Below are 22045 nucleotides of genomic sequence, written 5' to 3'. Positions count from 1 at the left end.
GAACGGACCAAGTTTTGTACGTTGGTCAAAAATAAATGACAATATGTTTGGATATTACATCTGTCATATTAGGACAGAGTATTGAAGATGAAAATACTTTCATCGATCGACAAAGAAGAGAAAGAATGAGTCAGTGAATATCGAATCATAGACGGGAGAATCGAGACAGTCCACTGTCTATAGTTTACTCAATTGTGAACAAAAGTATTTCGATGAATTGACTAATGCAAACAGAAAGGAAATTATATTCAACTTGAAAAAATTCACCCGCTTTTCCTTGACATCGGATTCCATGGCAACTGAGCAACACACGATGTCGTTTAGGTCCTCAAAAATCTTTTAGTATACGGCAAGATGATAATAATAATACTTTTCACCGTACGACAGCAAAATCTAAAAGAACTTGAATCTGAACTTTACATGACAGTTCGATCTGAAATAGCGACGTGTGACCTACGGCGTCTACGCAAGAACGCGCTATGGCTTGAGTGACATACTAGCGGGCACAGGCGCTCGAGCTGGGTAGTCTGCTAAATAGATCGCTTTTCGGCTCGGTCTATCGATCCCGTAGTCGACATGCCCGCACTGAAACCTAAATGAGTGTCTAGGTTGCAGTCGTGGGCATATCGACTACAGGATCGATAGATCGAGCCGAAAATCGATCTATTAGCAGACTCCCAAGCTACATAGCGCCTGTGCTTGCGAGTCTGCACTGCGGTCGCTCCATCTAATTACAATGATGTGGCGTATCTAACATGTTGACATCGCAAACGTTTACCGCTTCACACCTGTATCGCGTCCTTTTTTGAGTGACAGCTTGCAGACCTTTGTTACGGCCGCTTGCCACGCTAGTTGAAGACAAAGAGAAATACCTTCATCGATCAAAATCAGCTTTATTTATGCTCAAATCATAAAATTTTATCGATACATTCAATCACTAGACATTCATAGTTAGGTATAGGTGCATGGACGCCTAAATTTCTTCGCCTGTGACCATTTTGGCATGGTTTTTACGGAGCGATCGAGCGTGACGCCACCCAAGCCACGCTTTGCATGAACTAACTCCAACGGGGGCAGCTAGCTATTTATACCCGGCCCTGCCCTTTAAACACTAACAGTTGGTTTGAAGTTGTTCAATAGAGTTAAAAGTATTTATGCTGGGCATCTACTTGAAATATTTTCAAGAACTTCACATGGACTGTCCAGATTATCTTAAATAAAGGAAAATGTATGAAATTCAATATGAAATTGTCTATCGGTACATATTTAATGAAAAGTACAAAGGTTATTACCCATATTTAGTTTGCAAATTTATAACCGCTACAGAACACAAACAAGTGTTCTAACTATTGCTGCATTTCAAAACTTCACATAAAATTGCATGGGAATACAATAATGTCACCTGACAGCTTGTCACATATCATAAAAAAGTCATAAAAATTGTTTTAAGTAGCCTGACATACCTTGTAAATTTGTAAATGACTTAGAAATGAAATATGTAACTCCATATGTAATTACAGTCATTTATGGTCATTTTTTCATAACAAATTTGTTAGTCATCCTATCCAACCACTACACTTTCTACATCTAAATTACTCACACCTACAAAAGAAAATTAGTAGAAACACTTCTGGCCTACCTTGACCAGGTGCTTCTTCATTACCAGATGCGGCCTTCGTTGCCTCAAAGACTTTAATGTTTCCATTTTGATTGGAGATGATCTTGATTTGTTTGAGAAGGTTGGTTGTACGCTCTCCCCTTGGATTTTCCAACAAGACCGTGGCCTTGCCATTTGAGTCAGGTAGGTGGACATTGATGTATCGGCAGAACGGCCCTAGCTCGCTTTCATTGGCATCTGTATCACCTACGTGCCCTCTGACAATGGTTAGGCTTAAATTTGCACCTTTCAACTGCAAACATTTGGAGAAAAAATATTATGAACTTTTAAATCAACCGAATATCTGACTGAACTATTGTGACAACAAATGAACTAGTGGACAATGACAAATTAAAGTAATCATAACTGTCACTTTGGACAATATTTCTGTTCTGAAACTAAATTACTTTTTACTTTTCACAAGAAGAAAGTATAAACCTTTCTAATGCAATAAAATGTATACATGAAGCAGAATTATTGCCAGTAACTGAAATCTAGTCTGGACTAAAATTCAGTTGTCCACAATAACAATGGATATTACACATACATACAAAGTGTCTTTACAAGTGAAAAACAAGACATCTTGAAATCATTTTTGGAGCAGAACAAGAGACTCTTTATTTTTACGGACAGAATGAAAATTAGAGAACCTGCTAATGGAACTGTAATTTAATGAATGGTCACCTGACTTTAATGTAATGTTAAATTTATTTGTTGTTGACAAAATTGATATATAAATACCAGTACCATCTTGCGAATTACCACGCGGTGAGAGATAACAGGTTGAGAAGATGTATGTGTGTCAACAAGGTCGCAGTAGAGGTCAAATCTGCAGGGGATATCTCTAATCTTGTCCAATTATGCAAATTCATCACTCATGAATGAGAAAGAATATTTGCAGGGACAGCTAGCAGCATGCGCTGTGCAAAATGAACTCTCAGGGGGTGGAATGATTTCCTGGATTTATCCTTCCATCAGAAATGCAGGGAATTTGACAGTTCATTGGAAGGTTAACTGCGAGGATTTTGTCTTGTGGCAACTCCCAGAGACACTGACTGAGTTGACAAAATGCAGTGCTTTCAAGAGTGGCCTGACCATTACAACAGAACACAAAAGCCAGCAAAGTCATGCAGCTATGACCTGTTAGAATGACCATGCAAGGAGCCTAGTACATACTTCCATTTCACAGGTACGAGTGTGAGTTGAAAAGAATTGTACTACAGCCAAGAACAAGATATGTATGTAGCTCATTGCCAGCAAATGACATTTTTGGTCTTCCTTACGAGGATTACCATAAATGCGCCGACAGACATAACAAGTAGTTATCTGGAAAAGTTTAATATTTCAAGGTAACTTGAAAATAACGATGATCATGCTTTGTGATACTCAGTGTCCATGCAAATTCATTAAGTGAAAAGAGCACACAAGCGCATGACAATGAACTTCAAATCTGAGAGTGAATCAAGAGATTCTTGACATTGTTGGTGACAGGAACTATACTCCTGCGGAAGAGAGAAACTTGCTGACAATGACACCTCATCTTTTCTCATTCTTGATATCCTACAGTCCTCCATGCCTTATTTCCTTTCATCCTGAAATCAAGTTATTGGAAAAGACATCGAGCATTCTATAGTGCTCTCAACCAAATTAAGAATTCTGATCTTGTCCACCGGCAGGGGAACTCTAATTATTTGCGGCGATAAATTTTAAAAGCTTCTCTATCAAAGCTTGGCGACTTCAGTGCTGTGCGCTGAATTTCAGAACCGCAGTTCCCTCTATCGCGGTTCTGGACATGCAGTTTGTTTCTCTGTGACATGCTGTGATATGGTGAAAAAAATGACATTTACAGCCATGTGGTCATGTGAGTCAAAAAACAAAAGGCATGTCAAGATTGCTGTCAGAGGGAATTATATAGAAACCAACATTGGAAGATTTGCTCTTGTAAGCACCTGCTTGATGTATATTATTCACTTTACAATCTGTAACACAGCAATCTGTGCGTATCAATCAATTAAGGGTAGCTTTTAAATCAACCCAATTTGTCACAAACTCCTAGCACCATCAAGGCTGAAGACACTCTCTCGAACATTAATTTTCCAGCACATGATTGATTGCAAACACGGCGGTCTTGTGTGAGATCAGGTACATTCACCATATCTGCAATGAAAGCCGTCCCTGTGACCCCAGACTGAGAAAACAAAACCATTTACTTCAAATTGACAGACAACGCTCAATGACTACGCTCCTTTGCGGACGGCAATAAGCGTTATTTGCATGTTTGTGGGCGCCTCAAGTCCCGGTGCCACTGAGTCAAATTTCTCTGATGTGGATAATCAAGTGTGGGAGGTAATTACAGACAATGCATAATTGCCTGCTAAGGGCCACGACTTGGTAAGCTTGCTGTGAAGTCAGACGAACTGCTCAACTTCTTGAATACTAAAACAATCTCAGTGTTCATTGACTCAATGACATCTGCCTTTTTCCAGTCTCTTCAATGTTGGACTGTGGAATGACCACTCCGTTGTCTGATGTAGTGCCACAATGTGAAATGGGACAACAGATATTGAACATGCTTACCTTGTATTTTTTCACATCCACATTTTGTATCCTCATTTCAGCGTATTTCATGAATGTAACAGGTTAGGTCTATTCAACTGATACATTTATGAATGTACACTGTGAAAATTCAGATACCAGTTTGTGAAACATGTTTTTCCAGCATATATTTTTTCAGAAAAATATGTTTATTACTTGCTTGCACTATTTAAAGTACAAGTCCATGCCATACGCACTTTGGCAGGTTGACCCTCAAATGAACTACATATCATGCAAAAATGCTGAAAAATATTTTTTCAACCATCAATATTTGCTCGTATGCCCTTCATTTCCACTATTATCCATACACCTGCCAACTGTACCTACTGTACTCTGCCAGTAAACCAGTAAAACCTCACATGAGTTAATACATACACACAATATCACGTGTTTCTCTATCACATGGATATTAAGAGACAAGCTGGTAAGGACACTGGTGAGAGTTATCAGTTAACGTAATTAGAAGGTGTCCATAAAACGTGTGATGTCTGCAGATCTATCACTCTGTCTCTCCTTTCAAGCACAAGAAATGCGGTCAGAATATTAATTACAACAGCGATGAAATTCTGCATGGAAATTCCTTCAGAATGTAAACCCTGCTACCAGGTTTCACATTTTTTTCACTTTATACACTACTGCCTACATGACTTGAGCCATTGTACAGGAAAAGAAAAAGCAGTGCTTCACTTTGACCTTGAGAAATGCCCTTGTGATCGATTTGCCATTCAAGCCATGATTTGAGCTAACACGGTTATTTATTCACCTGTTTTGGAAAAAGTCACTGATTTATAGGGGAGATAAAGCTCACCAAGGCAACAGCTTCGTATCTTACTTGCGATGCTTGTGAAGCCATTGGACCTGTATCTCATTTGATAAATAATCCATGAACAGCGGATTGAAAAACATCTATGCTATATTTTGCACGGAGGACTTCCGTGAGGCTCCTATCAAAAATTCTTTTTTTGACAGCAAAAACAACGGTTTCAATGAAAGTTTACCCTCAATAACCCTTTACCTTTTCGAGACAGTATTTGATGCCCCCTCCCTCCCAAAGGAATGTCTCTTTATTATGGTGTTCTCTGCTACGGTTTATGGAAGTGTAGCACATCGTGCTCACAATTGCTTCTGTTAACTATGTATTGACTATTTGTGGTCAGATCATGTTTTCATTTTAGTTGAGGGCAGTAAAGCAAAGATTATCAGTAGAGAACCACATCTTAACACTGAAATTACAATGTAAAGCTAAAACACTCGTCTAATTTAGGCATAACAGTATACTGTCCAGTATACAAAAATGCAATAACACATGGCTGACAGTTGAGACTTTTGTCTATTTACCCTCACACAAACATGAGTATCTCACTTTGCACAAATACCTATTCTGATTTGATATGACTGATTGAAGTTTTGACAATAGGTTGTGGCAAGAAAATGGACTGCGAGGTAGGATAGCAAAGCTTTAAAAAGCATGTATGCTTTCATTTGTGTTCATTGAAAAAATTATTTGAGGGATTGATCATGTTTTTGTGAGAGGGTATGGTTAGACTATAAATCTCTGGGACATGTTGTCAAGTAAAATACTGGGATTTCAACATGCATCATAATAAACAATGGTATAAGATACAGTTTTTGGCAATTGGACAATGTTCTGACATAAATACCGGTAGATCAGATCAAAACACTGGTAGGGTTCACCTTGTAGCATGAGAAGCAGTCATAACTTGGGTCAGAAACAAGCGCAACTTTATGCAAATTCATGCACATTTCCTGTTTTCTTGTTTCTCCCATGTTCAACATTTCAAAATCATTCAACTCCACCCTGGCTGAGTAAAATTTGGTGAAATTGTTATACTATATAACAAAACAACAATTTTGTTTGGTGATGAAGTTCTTACACTTTGAATATTGAATAAGAGTCATTTCAATAGCGCTGATCGCAAATGACATCACTGTTCTCTCATTAATATGCATAAATAAAATTTTGTCCGCATTTTCCGTATAAGTGACGATAATTAAACCTGCGAGTGTTAGAATGGCTATTTAGCGTCACACTTATTCGTATGAATTGATGACTGAGACTACAAGCTGCAACAACAGCAGCGAATGCAAAATTTGTCCGAATTTCAGCATATTTGTCCGAAAGTCGTGCACGTGCAGCTATATTTAGTAACAAACCGAAATCGTGATCAACGCTATTTTTGCTTATCATGATTTTAATCACTTTTTAAGTGTATCAGCCCCTGCCATTTAAACATAGTGTCAATGACACTTGGCTCACATTTGGTTTGATGTGGCAGCCCAGAGTGAATATACTCAACTAAGTTTACCCCCTGGGAAATCAATACAAAGTTTCAAAGCAATTTGGCAAGCGATTTCAGAGAAAATGATTTTTAGACCAAAACTGCAAAAAATTGCCCCTAAAATTCAAATATGAAATTTCATCACAATTGACAAATCCATAGAAGACAACCCCAGGATCAAGAGTATAAAGTTTCAAAGTAATCTAATGAGTGGTTTGGGAGAAAATCATTTTTTGACCAAAGATGGGAAAAAGTTGCCTCAAAAATACAAATATGAAAATTTCACCTCAATTTTAACAAATCTGATTGAAGCCAAGCCTAGGATCATGAATACCAAGTTTCAAGGCAAGGAAAGAGCACTTTCAGAGCAGATTTTTGACTAAAAATGGAGAAAATTGCCCCAAAAATACAAGTATGAAAATTTAACCACAATTTGAAACAAATCTAACTAAAGTCAACATAAGAACCTGCATACCAAGTTTCAACCAAATCTGCCTGTGGTTACAGAGTTTTATCAATTTTCAGGATTTTCCTTTTTTTCACCTCATTTGCATATTTTTGACACTGACATGTTCATTTGAACAAAGTCACACCTACAGCCCTGGGTGCACCTGTAACACCAAATACTAAGATGATACGTGCTGCGGTTTAGGAGTTTTTGATGTGGACGGCCATACATCGCACATACTAACATACATACATACATACATACATACATACATACATACAAACACTGCCGACTTATCATATAAGGTCTATTTGGTATACATACATATACCACATGTGAGCTAAAATTGAGAATAGATAATCCAAGTTGTCATTTTTTTTTTACTACATATCTTCTGGTTACAAGTGAGATATAAAATTTCATAAAGTAGGACATGTATCAAGTTCTTGACTTAACCATTTTTTATCAATAATACCGAAATTGAGGTTCTCTACCCCAGATATATACCCTCTTCATCCTTCAAGTAAACTATTGCAACAAAACTAAACTTTAGATTCTCTGCTTTTTGAAAATATTTAATATGAAGGGGTTTTCGTGTCATCTTTGATAAGAAATATTACTTCAATAAAAGTGAGTTGGTTAAATGCAATGCTACCTCAACACGTTTTCATGGGAGTGAGCAAAGGAACTTTAGTCAGGACGAGGGTAAATACTGATAAAAACTTCAAAAATTTTTAGGATTTAGTACAGATGCCTCTGGTTGGTACCGCTATTATAACATATACTTGCATCTACTAAACTGATGAAGAGTGATGGAAGAAAAGCGGATCCCTTTCAGTAACTGACTGGAAAGGTAACTTGATTCATATGGCATTCATGGGTAAAACGGGAGATGGTTCCTTAAAATAGTTTTAACTGCAACCTGTATTGATGCAAAATGCTTGAAATCAGAATTAAATGCAAAATGGCAAAGCTTTACGCACAAATCTGACTTGTCTCATTTCACACTTTGCTGTGGCAATTGCACACTACATTAGGATTTGAGAGCCAACACCCTTATCACACTTTGAAAAGTAACGTCAAGAAAACTGTCCAAACCAGCGCACTTCCTGTAAATACCTGCAGATTTCAATCTCTCCCTTCCTCTTATTTTCAGTAAGTGCTTTCTTCAATTGACAGTCCACTCATGCCAGCTCAGACAAGCTGACAAATCTGTCCACAATACATTGGATAAATCTCTGCTATTGCTACTAATTTGGCAAAATTACTTTATTGGAGAGCCAAAATAATCTCTCCAGCATACAGGGTCAATTTGTGTAATAACTTTAATTCATCTTCTTCACGTGAGTTTTTTTTCCTCTTCAGTTTTTTATGTCCTTACATGCACGTAGCACTGGTTAGCCTGTCAAAGGTAGTAACCGTTTTAATCCATCTTTACTTCCACGTGACCTTTGACCTCTGACACATAGTTCACATTGTCAAAGACAATGGCTCAAGCATAAGCTGAATTATGTTATTGACTATATGAATGATAATTTCCCATCAAGTTTTTTCAGTGTGATTTTAAATCTCTTGGCATAGCTTTGACACTTTTGCTAATTCTCTTGTCAAACAAAAAAAAATTATCATTTATTTGGTGTCAAAATGGATTTAAAAAATTATGCACTAAAAACATTAACGTCAGATTCAATGAAAATTTCAAAACATTGGCAATCAATCAAGATAAAGTGACACACCCATGGTTTTCATGACATGCTGAATGATGTCAATCTAACAAATCGCAACTTAACAAATTTCAGCTTTGCATGCTGTAATGAATTTCACTTGCTTGATGTCTTTAAAATTGAACAAGTTTCATCAATATTCTCAGAGACTCTCAAAATATAGTTTCATCAAAGTATTTTGCATTCACAGTCGGCATAAATCAATACTGCTGCACTTAATCATCAAACTTGCTAGGAAAGATAATTTTGATGATAAGAAATGATGTTATTTTAAAGTGCTGAACGATGAGAATTACAATTTCATCAACGGAGAAACATTCATGTCATTGTATGATCTATTGTAATATCATAGTTGTTGGTATCAACAACACCAAACAGAACTGAACCACTAGGGTGAAAAAATTGCCCAGTATAACAAGAAATATCAAGACTCAGCATCACTTGTCACTAACATGGGTACATGTGACAAAGAAACTGATGAAAATCGAAAATAAAAAAAGGACTGGGAATATCACTACAACTAAAGCGTCGTTTTAATTTTCAAAAGAAAAATCAAAATTACAGAACATTCCTGTGGTCAAGTCAGAATCCTTGTTTTTCATAGGAATTATACCACGACTGGCATCAGTATACAGACAGCTTCTAGCCGGCAAACACAGTAGTTGAAATGCAAGATAAATCAAAGCCATATCTAACTGACACTCAATAAACGCCAACTGGTTGTAAATGCACTCACAGTTTCAGATTACGAGGTCAATTTAATCTACAACATTTCACAGAATGGTATCGATCTGTCCTAGATCTCAAGATGGGTATGGATGTGTGACCTTTCTTAACAGGTCGGCACAAAACGAATTATCATCTGAAAAAGAACAGTTGGCCTCTGACCCCAATATTTCAAACTGTAATGGTAAAAATTATATTCGGGGAAACCCTACTGGCACTGACACTCCATGTGCTAAGGTTTTAAAGCAAAATTTCTTTACCGTATTTCTTTCTGACAAGATAGGCTGAAGAATGTGCTAAAGCCTATATTTTATTCTGCTTTAGGTTAATTAGTGTTCACCGATGTAAAGAGTTCACAGAGAACACAGAGACAATCAAATTCAATAAAACCAGGTGAGATTTACAAACATTTGTATACATACAGAATGTTCACTGGTGGACCCATTTTAAAATGTCAGTTTTGCATAATTCATTACAAGGACTCTTCTTCAGATGAAATGACTTTGTTGGTAATGAACTCTATTTACAGAAGTCATTCCACACAATAAGATGTCAGAGCACAATATATTGTACTTTCACATGCTTAGAGATCACAATTTGCCAACGAAATACACTCAAACAACTTACCTGCACGCTTTCCTGGACAACGACTTCAGAATCACTGGGCACTGGATATGGTTGCAACGGTTGTTTGATGGTACTAGTGATGTATTCCCTGTGGTCTGACACTACCTTTGCCAAGTACTCGCCAGACGGTGAAACGTCATAAAATACTGTGATGTCATCGACGGGAACCAACTTGCCCTGCAAGGTCAAAGTTTGAAGGTTGTAGATATTGACAAGACCCTGGTATGACTTACATTCTTATAAGTTCTTCAAAAGACTTGAAAGTGAGAATTCAGTGCATACTTCTGTAACAGCAACTTGATGACTTTATCCAAATGCGACAGAGTACAACTGGTTGGGAATGTTTTTTAGTATTTCCCCCAAAGAGATTTTCCGGCATGTCCACAAACTCACCAAGGAAACACTGTAAAACAGGAACACATATCACACGTGATGAGAAAAGAAATCTCTGTAAACAGAGTTTGCTTTTGATAAGCCATACCTTTTTCCTGAGTTTTTGAATGCGATTGATGACTTCCCGGGCAACACCCTCGTCCAGCATGGACTGGTCCGGTGTTACATCAATCAAGACAAGAACCTGATAAATCAGAAAAAAAAAATCAACAGTGCTAAAAAAGCATTATGACATGTAAGATAAACATGAAAATGTCCGTCAAATTTGCCAGAAGTGTCGCATCATGGGATAGAACAGTGTAGGGGTGATGAAATTAGACATGAAATATTCACCTTGTTGAACTACACCAGAGTGTATTTGATTGGAAAATCAGAATGACTCAGTTACGATTGATGGTCGACAGGATTACTTAAATACAACTATTAATAACTCAATTTGCTTTCCAAGAAAAAGAAATTCAACGCTCCTTTTCTAATTCAAAAGTATGGAAAGATTGTCTACTCACATCATTGTCTGAGTGAGCCTCATACTTGGATTCTTGGTTGCTGTTTTGATCAAATGCGTACACAATTCTGATATCCTCAAGAGTCAAAGTGTGTCCATGGACGACCATTTCTCCTTTCTTCTGAAACTCTTCGACCTGTCCATCATTAAGCTCCCTCACTGCCTTGGCAACCACTTTGGAGTCGGCCTTGAGACGTTTGCCCAGCACCATGAAGTCAGGCTCAGCCTTCAGGTGAACCCCGTACTTCTCTTTGTCTTTCGATGTGGTGAGTTGCCGTACATTCAGTTCCTGCGTAGTGAAGGGAAAATGGGGAGAAAAAGCAGACGGCACTGTGAGAAAGAGAAACAAACAGAGAGAGACACAGACAGCACAAGTGTGGGGGGGGGAGAGACACACATACTCATATTGGCAGATATTATAATCATAGAGAGGAGGGGAGACAGGCAGACAGACAGACAGACAGACAGACAGACAGGTGAACCAAGACTGCATCTAGCAAAATAAAATGGTAAATGATACAATAAGCCAAATATGTCACTCCTTGATTGTAAAATATTTTATTGGCACTTGACTGGAAATTCCTTGCTGATAATTCTTGTACTTATTTAAAGAATAACAATATAGTACATTTACAGATTCAGTCCTTTACTTTCAATGTCAAACATCTTTACCTTCACTGTTTGCTTACGTTAAATTTATATGATTAAGTGATCTGTAAAAGATGTCACTTCAGATAATAAACGGGACTTATCTCTGACAAGTTCACATAAACCACGAGGGAGTAGACTAACCTCCAGTATGTATTTTTCCAGTGATCTTGTATCTTCTAAAACTTGTTTTTCTTGGTGAATTACAACCACTTCATGCAGAGGATACTGAAATCAGTCATCAAGTACATAACTAAATACAAGTCATCGTTGATGACACAGTCCCCACTTGTTAATGGGTACTTTGATTACAGGTCCTCAGAGAGGATAGAGTCCTCTTCATTAGGTCTGTGATCAAAATACTTTTTAATAAATTCGCTTGATACATGTCTGAGTTGTGGTTCAGGACATGAAAAAATCGTAATAAAATGGCCACACGGCAGCCATATTGGATCTTATCACAAAACAATTCAATGTGCATGTGTGTGACATAGGTCAAAGTCCTTGTACCAACTTTGAATAAAATCGGTTGAGATATGCCTGAGTTATGGCTCTGTACATGAAAAAATCGTAACAAAATGGCTGCATGGCGGCCATATTGGATCATATCACAAAACAAATTGATGTGCATAGCTATAACATTGGTCAATATCCTTGTACCAACTTTGAATAAAATCGGTTGAAACATGCCTGAGTAATGGCTCTGTACATGAAAAAATTGTAATAAAATGGCCGCCTGGCGGCCATATTGGATTGTATCACAAAAAAAATTGACATGCATATGTATGACAAAGGTCAATGTCCTTGTATCAAGTTTGAATAAAATCAGTTCAGATATGCCTGAGTTATGGCTCTGTATATGAAAAAATCGTAACAAATGGCCGCACGGCAGCCATATTTGATCGTATCACAAAACAAATTGAGGTGCATATGTATGACATAGGTCAATGTCCTTGTACCAACTTTGAATAAAATAGGTTGAAACATGCTAGAGTAATGGCTCTGTACATGAAAAAATCATAATAAAATGGCCGCCTGGCAGCCATATTGGATCGTATCACAAAACAAATCGACGTGCATCTGTATGACATATGAAGTAATCCTTTTACCAAGTTTGAATGAAATCGCTCCAGGCGTCTCTGAGATATCTGCGTGAACGGACGGACGGACGCACGCACGCACAGACGCACGGACACACGCACGCACGGACATGACCAAACCTATAAGTCCCCCTGGACGGTGTCCGTGGGGACTAACAAGCAATAATTTCTTATATAAAATATTGGTCAGTTTGCATGAAGATATTCTGGTACCGCCAAAATTCCCAGGTTCACAACTAGTTCACTTCTATGACTAAACTTGTGTTATTCTGTTGAAAATGACGAAGAAAATCTTGTCAAGTTAATGTACGGCAGAATTTAAGATTTGCCTTGATTGTCTTTCCGACAGACCTATCAAAGCATTTTTATGCAAATTGACATTTATTTTCATCTAATTAGCATCTTGTGAAAAAAAAAAAAAGAATTACATATCAGAATGCGCATATGTAATACATGTGCGCACCTGTGTAAATTTCTCAGAAGAAATTGAATTGACGTCAGAAGAGTAATTTGTGTAACTGTGTTAATATATGTGATTTTTCCATTATTTTATTCAGCAATAGTCTACTTCTCTTTCATAACTGTTATGGTCAACTTGTGCTTTTACACAGTATGATCACCCAAATGGAAATTAGCACGGCGCACTCATTGTAACAGTCTTTGTCCAATAAATCAACTTGAATTTTTTTTTTACCTTGGGGCAATCCAATTCTGTAACAAATATGACTAATCGGAGCCCCCCAAAACGACACCATTAATATTTACTTAATATCATAAATGCAACCAATTAAGAACACCTGAGTACGAAATTCTGATGATTATTCTCAGGTACCTTTAATGGCAGCGTCTTGCGGTCCCTGATGACCCGGCCCAGTTCAATTACAGTCTGCATGGTGGCCACGGCATTCTCTATGCCTTTGTCAATCAAGTCGCTCCTGCAATCAAGTGTAAACGATTCCTTCTCAGAAATGAAACGTCTCCCTTCCGCCGCTGATCTGATTTATGTGCAATATCACATTAATGCACTAAACATGAGTCATGCTTCAATTTAATTTGTCACGGATATTGCAGCATGTGTTGGGGGGCTATTCATTATTCTGTGCTCATGAATCTAATATTGTGTAATTTACACTTTACGGCCCTTGAATTGGAGCAAGCAGGAAACAAAACAAAATATTTTGAAAGTTACATGTTATATGTGAGACGCAATATTGAAATATCTGCTTGATACACTACAATTTTTCAAACAAACACTTCCACAGACAATTTAAATCTTTTTTATTAACATCAGCTTCACCAAACTTTTCTGCTTTTTCAAAAAATCTCCTGAACAAGTTAGTCCAGTATTCATTTCGCGTTATCATTGTAAGCAGAGAAACGTACTACACAGTCATGCAAATAAATGCAGATCAAATTAATAATCATTTTTGGCCTGTAAGTAATGTCTTACAATTTTCATCTGCATTTTTTGTGGTAAAGTTTTACTTTTATGTTTACTTTAAAATTCAATATTTGAAAATAGACTTTACCACAACTCTTACTGCCATTTCACTGAGGCTTCCTATGCTATATCATCACAGTCAGTGTCACATTGAAAAGGACAGAAATGTCACCAAGGTTTCCCCAAACCATTCATCTATCTTTTAAAATCCTGGCAAAACATTGATAAACGTGTTCCATCAACCTATCTCATCTTTGGAAAGCACCAGCTCTTTTTCTAAGCTGACCATGGAATAGAAACAGTGAAATACGGGTTTTGTATATTTGCTTTTAATATCCTCTGAGTATAAACGGAAATATTAAAATGTTTACTTCACACTTGCTTGAGCTACATCCAATTCTTTAATTTTGAAAATATCATCGTCATGTGTATTGTCATTTATCTAATCGTCTCAAAACGGACGAACTACGAGCAGACCTACGAGCTTGTACGAGTGATGTAATGTGCCGTACTTTCAAAGTACGAGTGACGTAATGCAGGTCCCAAAATCGACAAAGTGAGCGTCAAGCTGAGCGTGGAAAAACAAAAACAGCGTCGAACTGAGCGTTGAAAAAAAAAGACAAAATAGGATTCGAAATGAACGTAGAAACATGCCAAACAGAATGTCAAAGAGGGGTTCTGAGTACTGGTGCTAAATATAGCAAATAGGCCAATGCGAAATAAACACGTAATGACTTGACTGATTTCAGCTTGAATGTAGCAAGTACGGGAACGAGTTCAAAACGTCTTTCACGTGGGTAGGCCCTACTACTGACTTTGCTGACTCACTATATTTATAACACTGTTGACAAATCTCAACAACATTAAATTGTGGGTTCATCGTAATTGATATTGCATGCATTAGTGAATTTTCAAACATAGGGCCAAAGTCCCTGAAGCTACTATAGACATGGATACAAAATTAAGTATTTCCTGACTGTATGAAATTATCTCACTTAGGTCATCCTAGGGACTTGTAAACCAAATATTATAGCTGTCTTACCAGCGTTTTGAAAGAACAAGCAACTCAACAGTTGACAGAGCTCTGCTGTGTTATGTAGAGAATAACCTTTTGTGACACATGTATTGATGAAGAAGGTGGATATCTGTGATTAACATTGAAAGTGAGTTCTGTTGAATAAGTTGAGACTGTACATACTCAGAGAAAGCACACTGAAGAGACAAATGTTTGAAACTTAAGAAGTTCAAGGTCATCAAAAGCATTATAAGGAATCATGTAACTTTCATTGCACTGTTTACACAGATTGCATAATTGCTATAAATAGCACATGAGGAATCTTACAGCCCAGCTTTACCATAAAAACCCTATCACTTTGACCAAATATTAAAGCTGTCTGACCAGCGGTTTTGAAAGAACAAGCAACTCAACAGTTGACAGAGCTCTGCTGTGTTATGTAGAAAATAACCTTTTGTGACACATGTATTGATGAAGAAGGTGGATATCTGTGATTAACATTGAAAGTGAGTTCTGTTGAATAAGTTGAGACTGTACATACTCAGAGAAAGCACACTGAAGAGACAAATGTTTGAAACTTAAGAAGTTCAAGGTCATCAAAAGCATTATAAGGAATCATGTAACTTTCATTGCACTGTTTACACAGATTGCATAATTGCTATAAATAGCACATGAGGAATCTTACAGCCCAGCTTTACCATAAAAACCCTATCACTTTGACCACTCTTTTAATTGACCACTCTATTTTTTTCCTCAAAAAGTAATTTTATTTTATCCTTACCAAGTCAACCATAAATGGAAATTAGAACTTTCTCTATCTCTATCTCTATCGACTATTTTGAGCAATTTCTTTTGGATAACATACAGGGCACAATAAATGACGGTTCAAAATATGTCAAAGTTGGGATTCAGGAAAGTTGCCTTTACATGTTTTAATCCTCCAGGATGGTAAGCATTTCACTATGAACTGTCAAAAAAAGTTGAACTTTCTGATAATTCTACACTAAAATTATTTTGGCTTTGATGATTTCCTAATTCAATTATTTAAAGCCCCAGTATTTGTAACTTTTAACAATTTTTTTCATATTTTTGATTAAAATGACATCCTCAGTATGTGAAAGTAGACCATAATTAATACTGAATCGCATGGTTTGCATGCCCAGCCCGCCTCACGATTAACAGTAAAAGGATTGAAAATGACTTCTTGTCCGGACCAGAAGTCAGCTTTGTTGACACACGAAACGAAACGTAATCACTCCACCGCGCATGCTCAACCACATCTACGCAAGTTTACTGTGGCGTCCGTAGAAACCATACGCTCTTCGAAAAGGTCTGGTCCATCGAAACTGGAGACTCAGCGAAAAACGCGCGAAGATCACAAAAACGCCAAGTTGGGTGAAATACCGGAAAGATATAAATATGTAAGTGTTTACAGATTGTTCCGACTATAATGAGCCGTGCAAACAAAACGTCTTGAACAGCTAAACTAACGACGGAGGCAGTCGATTGTAAGCTTCATGCAAGGCACTGCACGTTGTGACCGACGGTACGGAGATCAAGTTTGCTGAATGAATTGGGAGAGAAAAACATATATGAATAAAAATTCAACACTTCACCATTGTAATCATTGAACTAGTCGTTTCTTCCATTATGGAGTATAATGAAAATTTCGTTGAAAATAAATGACGGGACTGATTCTGCTCCGTCTACCTCAAACGAAGTTTTGTGTATGGCCAGGCTACGCTGCAGGCAACACAGCCTATCAACTTCACATATCGTTGCCGTACGGCGTAATTGAAAACGCTCAGAGAGGAAAAATTATATCTTGAATGCAGTACAAAAGTCTTACTTATTAAATTTAAAAGTATTTCAAAATAATATCGAACGTAACGGGTATCTAATCCTCACAAGGACTACAGTAGTACAACAAGTATCGGGTAGCTGCGATGCGATGGAAGTTCGAACGCAAGAGAGATCCCGGCCTCACTGCAAAGTCATCCCCTGCGCACCCGGCCCGACAGCAAACTAACCTCTTGGTTTGATTCTGTTGTTTATATTTTTGTATAAAATTCATGATACATATCTGACTTTCACAACTGTACAATTTGCTCAGGCTGTAGTCTACAGACGATCGGAGGCCTAGGGAGCTAAGGCAGGCCCCAAATTTGCATGGACAATGCCCGGGACAATTATAGACGCAGCTCGATGAGAAAGTCATTCACATAAACCTAAATGAAGTGATCAATACAAAAGTTTTAACATCACTGGTTCTGAAAATTTATGATCAACGGTTCTGACCTACGGAATTTACACTGCGACGTTGTTTTTTGTGTGTTTGGCCAGCTACTAGACCTGTAAGGCTGTACTACATGGAGGTAGTAGACTGTACAAGTGCATCGGGGCCGGGCCGAGATTGGTGTGGGGCCTGCAGCAAGGTAAAATTGACAGCGTCCATTGCAGAATGCCCGCGTGTTATCCTTTCTCGTTTGGGAGGAAATTTACCGCTGTATTCAGAATGCCTTTTTACCAGTATAAAAGCTCAGTAACTGATGCATCAAGAGCCAAGAATCTGTAAATTTCTTAGCAGTAGCTCCATTGTTTTTTTCTAAATTTTCGCTGAGATACAGCAGTGCGTATACTGGTCCCGATCGTTCTGACTCAGGCGTTCACAGCTGTTTAGGGAGCCGTCATTATTTACGATCTGGGGTCGGAGGAATTACATTAGAAACTCCGAAATTTTGAGTCGCACCCCAGCCAACCATGATGACTTTGAGTAACCCCCTCTCTAACAGAAAGTTTGGCTTACCTGAGCCCATGTAATAATATGTAGATATAAAAGCTCACCTAATAAGCAGTCTCCGACCATATAGTATTGTTAAATTTGGATGGGTAGCATGTCATTATGGTATGGTTAAATGTCAAAATGGTTGTTGAACTCAAGTCAAATAAAATATACATTTCTATGATAATAAAAAGGATGAATTCACAACAGTTCAGTTTTGTCCTAGATCCTGTGCACTTATAGTGATATCTGTCGAGAACATTTCTCCATGACCCAGCCTCTCCTTCCAACCCTGGTAACGACTGCAGAAAACTGCTGTGTGACATCATCATCACCACTGTCGATCCTCATCTTTAATGTCGCTGGTGCCATTGCGTACATGAACAACGATATCATTCTCATCGTCACTATCTTCTCTATCATAATAAGTATTGCTAGTAGTAGCACCTACTTGTAGTTTTTAGCCTTGCTTCATCTAGTTGATATTTATTTGTACTGTTAAAGTATTTATTTTCTTTTTATTTAATATGTATCAGAGTAAAACATATATAATCAACAAATCATTATGTCATTGAGGACAAACTAAGACAAAGAAAAAACATTTTGAGCACCCCCTTATCACTTTCAATTTTTGAATGACCCCCAGGTCGTAAATACTGACGGTTCCCTTACTTGCTGCCAAAGGCCATCGCGTTCACTGCATTCGACAGCCTACATTGCCAAACTCTGTTGCTTCGATTTCGCAATCATCTTGCCGCTAAAGCGACAATCAGCTGAAATTTATTACTTCAAGTTACTCAATTTTGATAGCTATTTGCCTACAGAAGTGAGCCAAGTGTATATAGTGTAGTCTTGATTTTACATCGGCCGGAGTTCTAAGTGACCAACTGCAGGGTGCGCATCGGTGCACTGCCGACTGCAGTTTGAATAATCCGTATATAACGCACACGGTACCAGAATAGAATGTTAGCCTCCTCTGCCAAAGTTCTGTATCCTCTGAAACACAGTAGCAGTACGTATTTGAACGGAGAAGAACAAAATAAAACCATTCGCAGGTCATTCAGCCGGCGACCATGGGCGATTACCCGGGCAGTGTGGCGTGGCATGGCAAGGCCCCAGGAATGTTGCAGGGTCGATGATGTCATCAGTATCGGCGTTCTCGATCACGTGCACAGCCTACAAATTGTCAACAAACCCGCGCGGCAATCCAACTCGATCGGGCAATATTTAGCGTTTGTATGTCACTACAGGAGCACAAATTTGGCTTATTTCTTTACTGAACAACATTTCACGATGGATGTAAGAGAATAATATGTAATTTCGAACATAAAAAAAGGTAAAAGTTACAAATACTGGGGCTTTAAAATCATATTAATTATTTTTTTTCTGGGTGAATTGATAGGGTTTATACAGTACAAGAATTATATACAATGTGAGTCAAATTTTGACCAAAAATGACAAAAAAATTAAAAAAATTCCTTAAAAATACACATTTGCATATTTCATCAAATTTGAACAAATCTAAGTTGGGTTACCCCTAGGGACCTGTACACCAAATAACAAAGCTGTCTGACCAGAGGTTATGAAGAAGAAGATTTTTTACCAAAAACACCTTTTTTGGCACTAATTTGCCTATTTTCAACAATATCAAAACATTAAAAAAATTGTTTCTCAAAATCATACTTTTCATCTACACAACAAATATCAAATCAGTAAGTATTGCGGTTCTCAAGATATTTGAGTGGACGGACGCCTCACAAACGGACATACATACATACATATATACATACATACATACATACATACATACAGACTGACGCCGGACGGATACCCATCCCAATAGCTTCTATAGACTATAGTCTATAGTAGCTAAAAATGACATTCATAATTGCATATATTTCAACTTGGGTAGCAGAAAACCGACGACTCTGAGTGACTGGCATTGGCGTTCGTTCGTGTGCAACATCGCATGCAAGTTACAGACGATGGGCGGTACGGTGGGAGTAGGCACTAATAGCGATAAATAAAACGGCCAGTTTAGCCTACCCGGGATATTGTAATACATACGTCATCCACCCTCTGATGTGATTTTCCTCTAATTAACGCCAAATAAATAAATGTATTTGTAAAAATACATTATTACGTCGACGCCGACTTCATTGACGTCGACAAATCGACGTCAGCATTTATACTACGACTGATGCCTGGAACTTATCTACCGAACTGAGTGTAGCTAGGTAAGTTTGGAATGTGATGAGTTGGTTTTGAGTGATGTTTTTTTTGTTGTTCAGGAGCGCGAACGAACGAATTGAATATAGAAGTATCGAGCATCGATATCTTGTATGGCTTCTGCAAGTTCCGCGATGACAAACAGGAATATTGACCCCACAGTGACCCGACTATACCATATTCAATAGGCGGGCCGTAATCTCAACAATACACACCAATAATAGTGTGGTTCCAATAATGTGCTTTTTCAAACTTGAATTTGAATGCGAGGTCAGAAAAATGTTAGTCTTTAAAATCATTGTTGAGTAGAGGTCATTTTCAAATAGACTGTACAACATGAAGTGCACACGGGTGCCACAAAAACACCCGCCAACTCATAAAATCCTTCATATTATTCATTGTACACTGTGATTAACATAATGTGGTGATCAGATTATTTCGAGGTCATAAGCTGACTCGCGAGCCACGCAGGTTTTATGTCTGTGAAATCATTGCACTTTCGAATTCGAGAAAGTAAAAAGATTTACAACGGCGGTAGGTTCAAGTGCATTACAACCAATCGAGGTCTCTTCCTTGATGTTCGGACATTGCAACCTCTTCTTTGGTTCTTCTTTAACAGCTTAATGTTAAAATCGACGTCTGCAAAAAAGTCTACCATCGTGGCGTATAATAAGTCAGAGAGTGTCGCGTCGTCTCCAGTCTTGACCCGTACGTACAGACTCGTCCGAAAGTCAAAGCCTAAAAGTATTCCTCCGCACTGCACTGAACCCGCTCTCACGACCAAAAAAATAATCATACGAAGTTCACACCTGCTCCTACTTCCGAGTTTCGAATATACACAGAAAATGTGTCTAAGCGTTCGTTTGTCGTAAAATCCTTTCACATAAACAAAATCTTTCATCCATGGAATACAACATAGTCCTAAGCGTATTCATAAAAAATTAGGTCAAAAGGCATGTGTGACTTATAGCTTGCATACGTCACTCGTAATATGAAAGTACGAGCCAGTACTTCTGCTCGTACAATGTCAATTTCGAGACAATTACATACCTCGTATTGTAGGAGAGCCAATAGTTATCTTAAAAGTCAAATGTTTCTCCTCTATAAGTAAATTTTGGTGTCTTCAATCAACATAAAATTCAACTAGGCATGAGTTTTCGACACAGCTTTGTCTTTCCTATGCCATAATAGAAGTCAATATTCATACCAACTTTATACCGAAAAATTTACTGAATTTGTGTGACACAACAAAGTGAAACTGAAGGCTAACAAGAACATTTTATACCCCTTACCTTGGCTGTGGTATCATGAGATAGTGGACACTGTTGGTATCCTGTCCCTTGGATGCCGCGGGGTCTATCAAATGCCGTAAATTCTGATAGATCAGTTCGGTAAGGAACGGCGTGAATGGCGCCATCATTCGTACCATGGTGAAGAGAACACTGAACAGTGTCTGCAGTGCACATAGACAATCATCAGTGCCGCCTTCTCCCTGTAAACAAACAAAAAAATAAGATTGTTGAAGGTGATACACGAGGAAAGAATAGTGTTGATCACGATTTCAGGTTTGTTACTAAATATAGCTGCACATGTGTGACTTTGGACAACGCTGCCTAAAATTTGGACAAATTTTGTTGTTGCATGCACAGCTGTTGTTGCAGCTTGTAGTCCAAGCCATAAATTCATACGAATTAGACTACCTTTTAGTAGCCATTGTAACACTCGCAGGTTTTATTTTCGTCGTTTAAGCGGAAAATGCAGACAAATATTTATGTATGCATATTAACGTGAGACAAAATGACATCATTATTTGCGATCACCGCTATTTGACAGACAGAATAACAAAGAGTGTTCA

General features: G+C 37.9%; 1 protein-coding gene across 1 annotated transcript in view; it reads right to left on the bottom strand.

The window, feature by feature from the left end:
* Positions 1-22045, bottom strand: part of LOC139135323 (isoleucine--tRNA ligase, cytoplasmic-like) — a 48786-nt gene that overhangs the window by 5779 nt on the left and 20962 nt on the right. The window contains 7 exon segments of the mRNA XM_070702667.1: positions 1640-1910; positions 10078-10254; positions 10559-10654; positions 10977-11264; positions 11768-11851; positions 13556-13658; positions 21483-21682. Coding sequence (XP_070558768.1) covers positions 1640-1910; positions 10078-10254; positions 10559-10654; positions 10977-11264; positions 11768-11851; positions 13556-13658; positions 21483-21682 — 1219 coding nt within the window.

This window comes from Ptychodera flava, chromosome 6 (genome assembly GCF_041260155.1).
Source record: "Ptychodera flava strain L36383 chromosome 6, AS_Pfla_20210202, whole genome shotgun sequence".
NCBI lineage: Eukaryota > Metazoa > Hemichordata > Enteropneusta > Ptychoderidae > Ptychodera > Ptychodera flava.
This window is presented reverse-complemented; position numbering and strand designations above follow the sequence as displayed.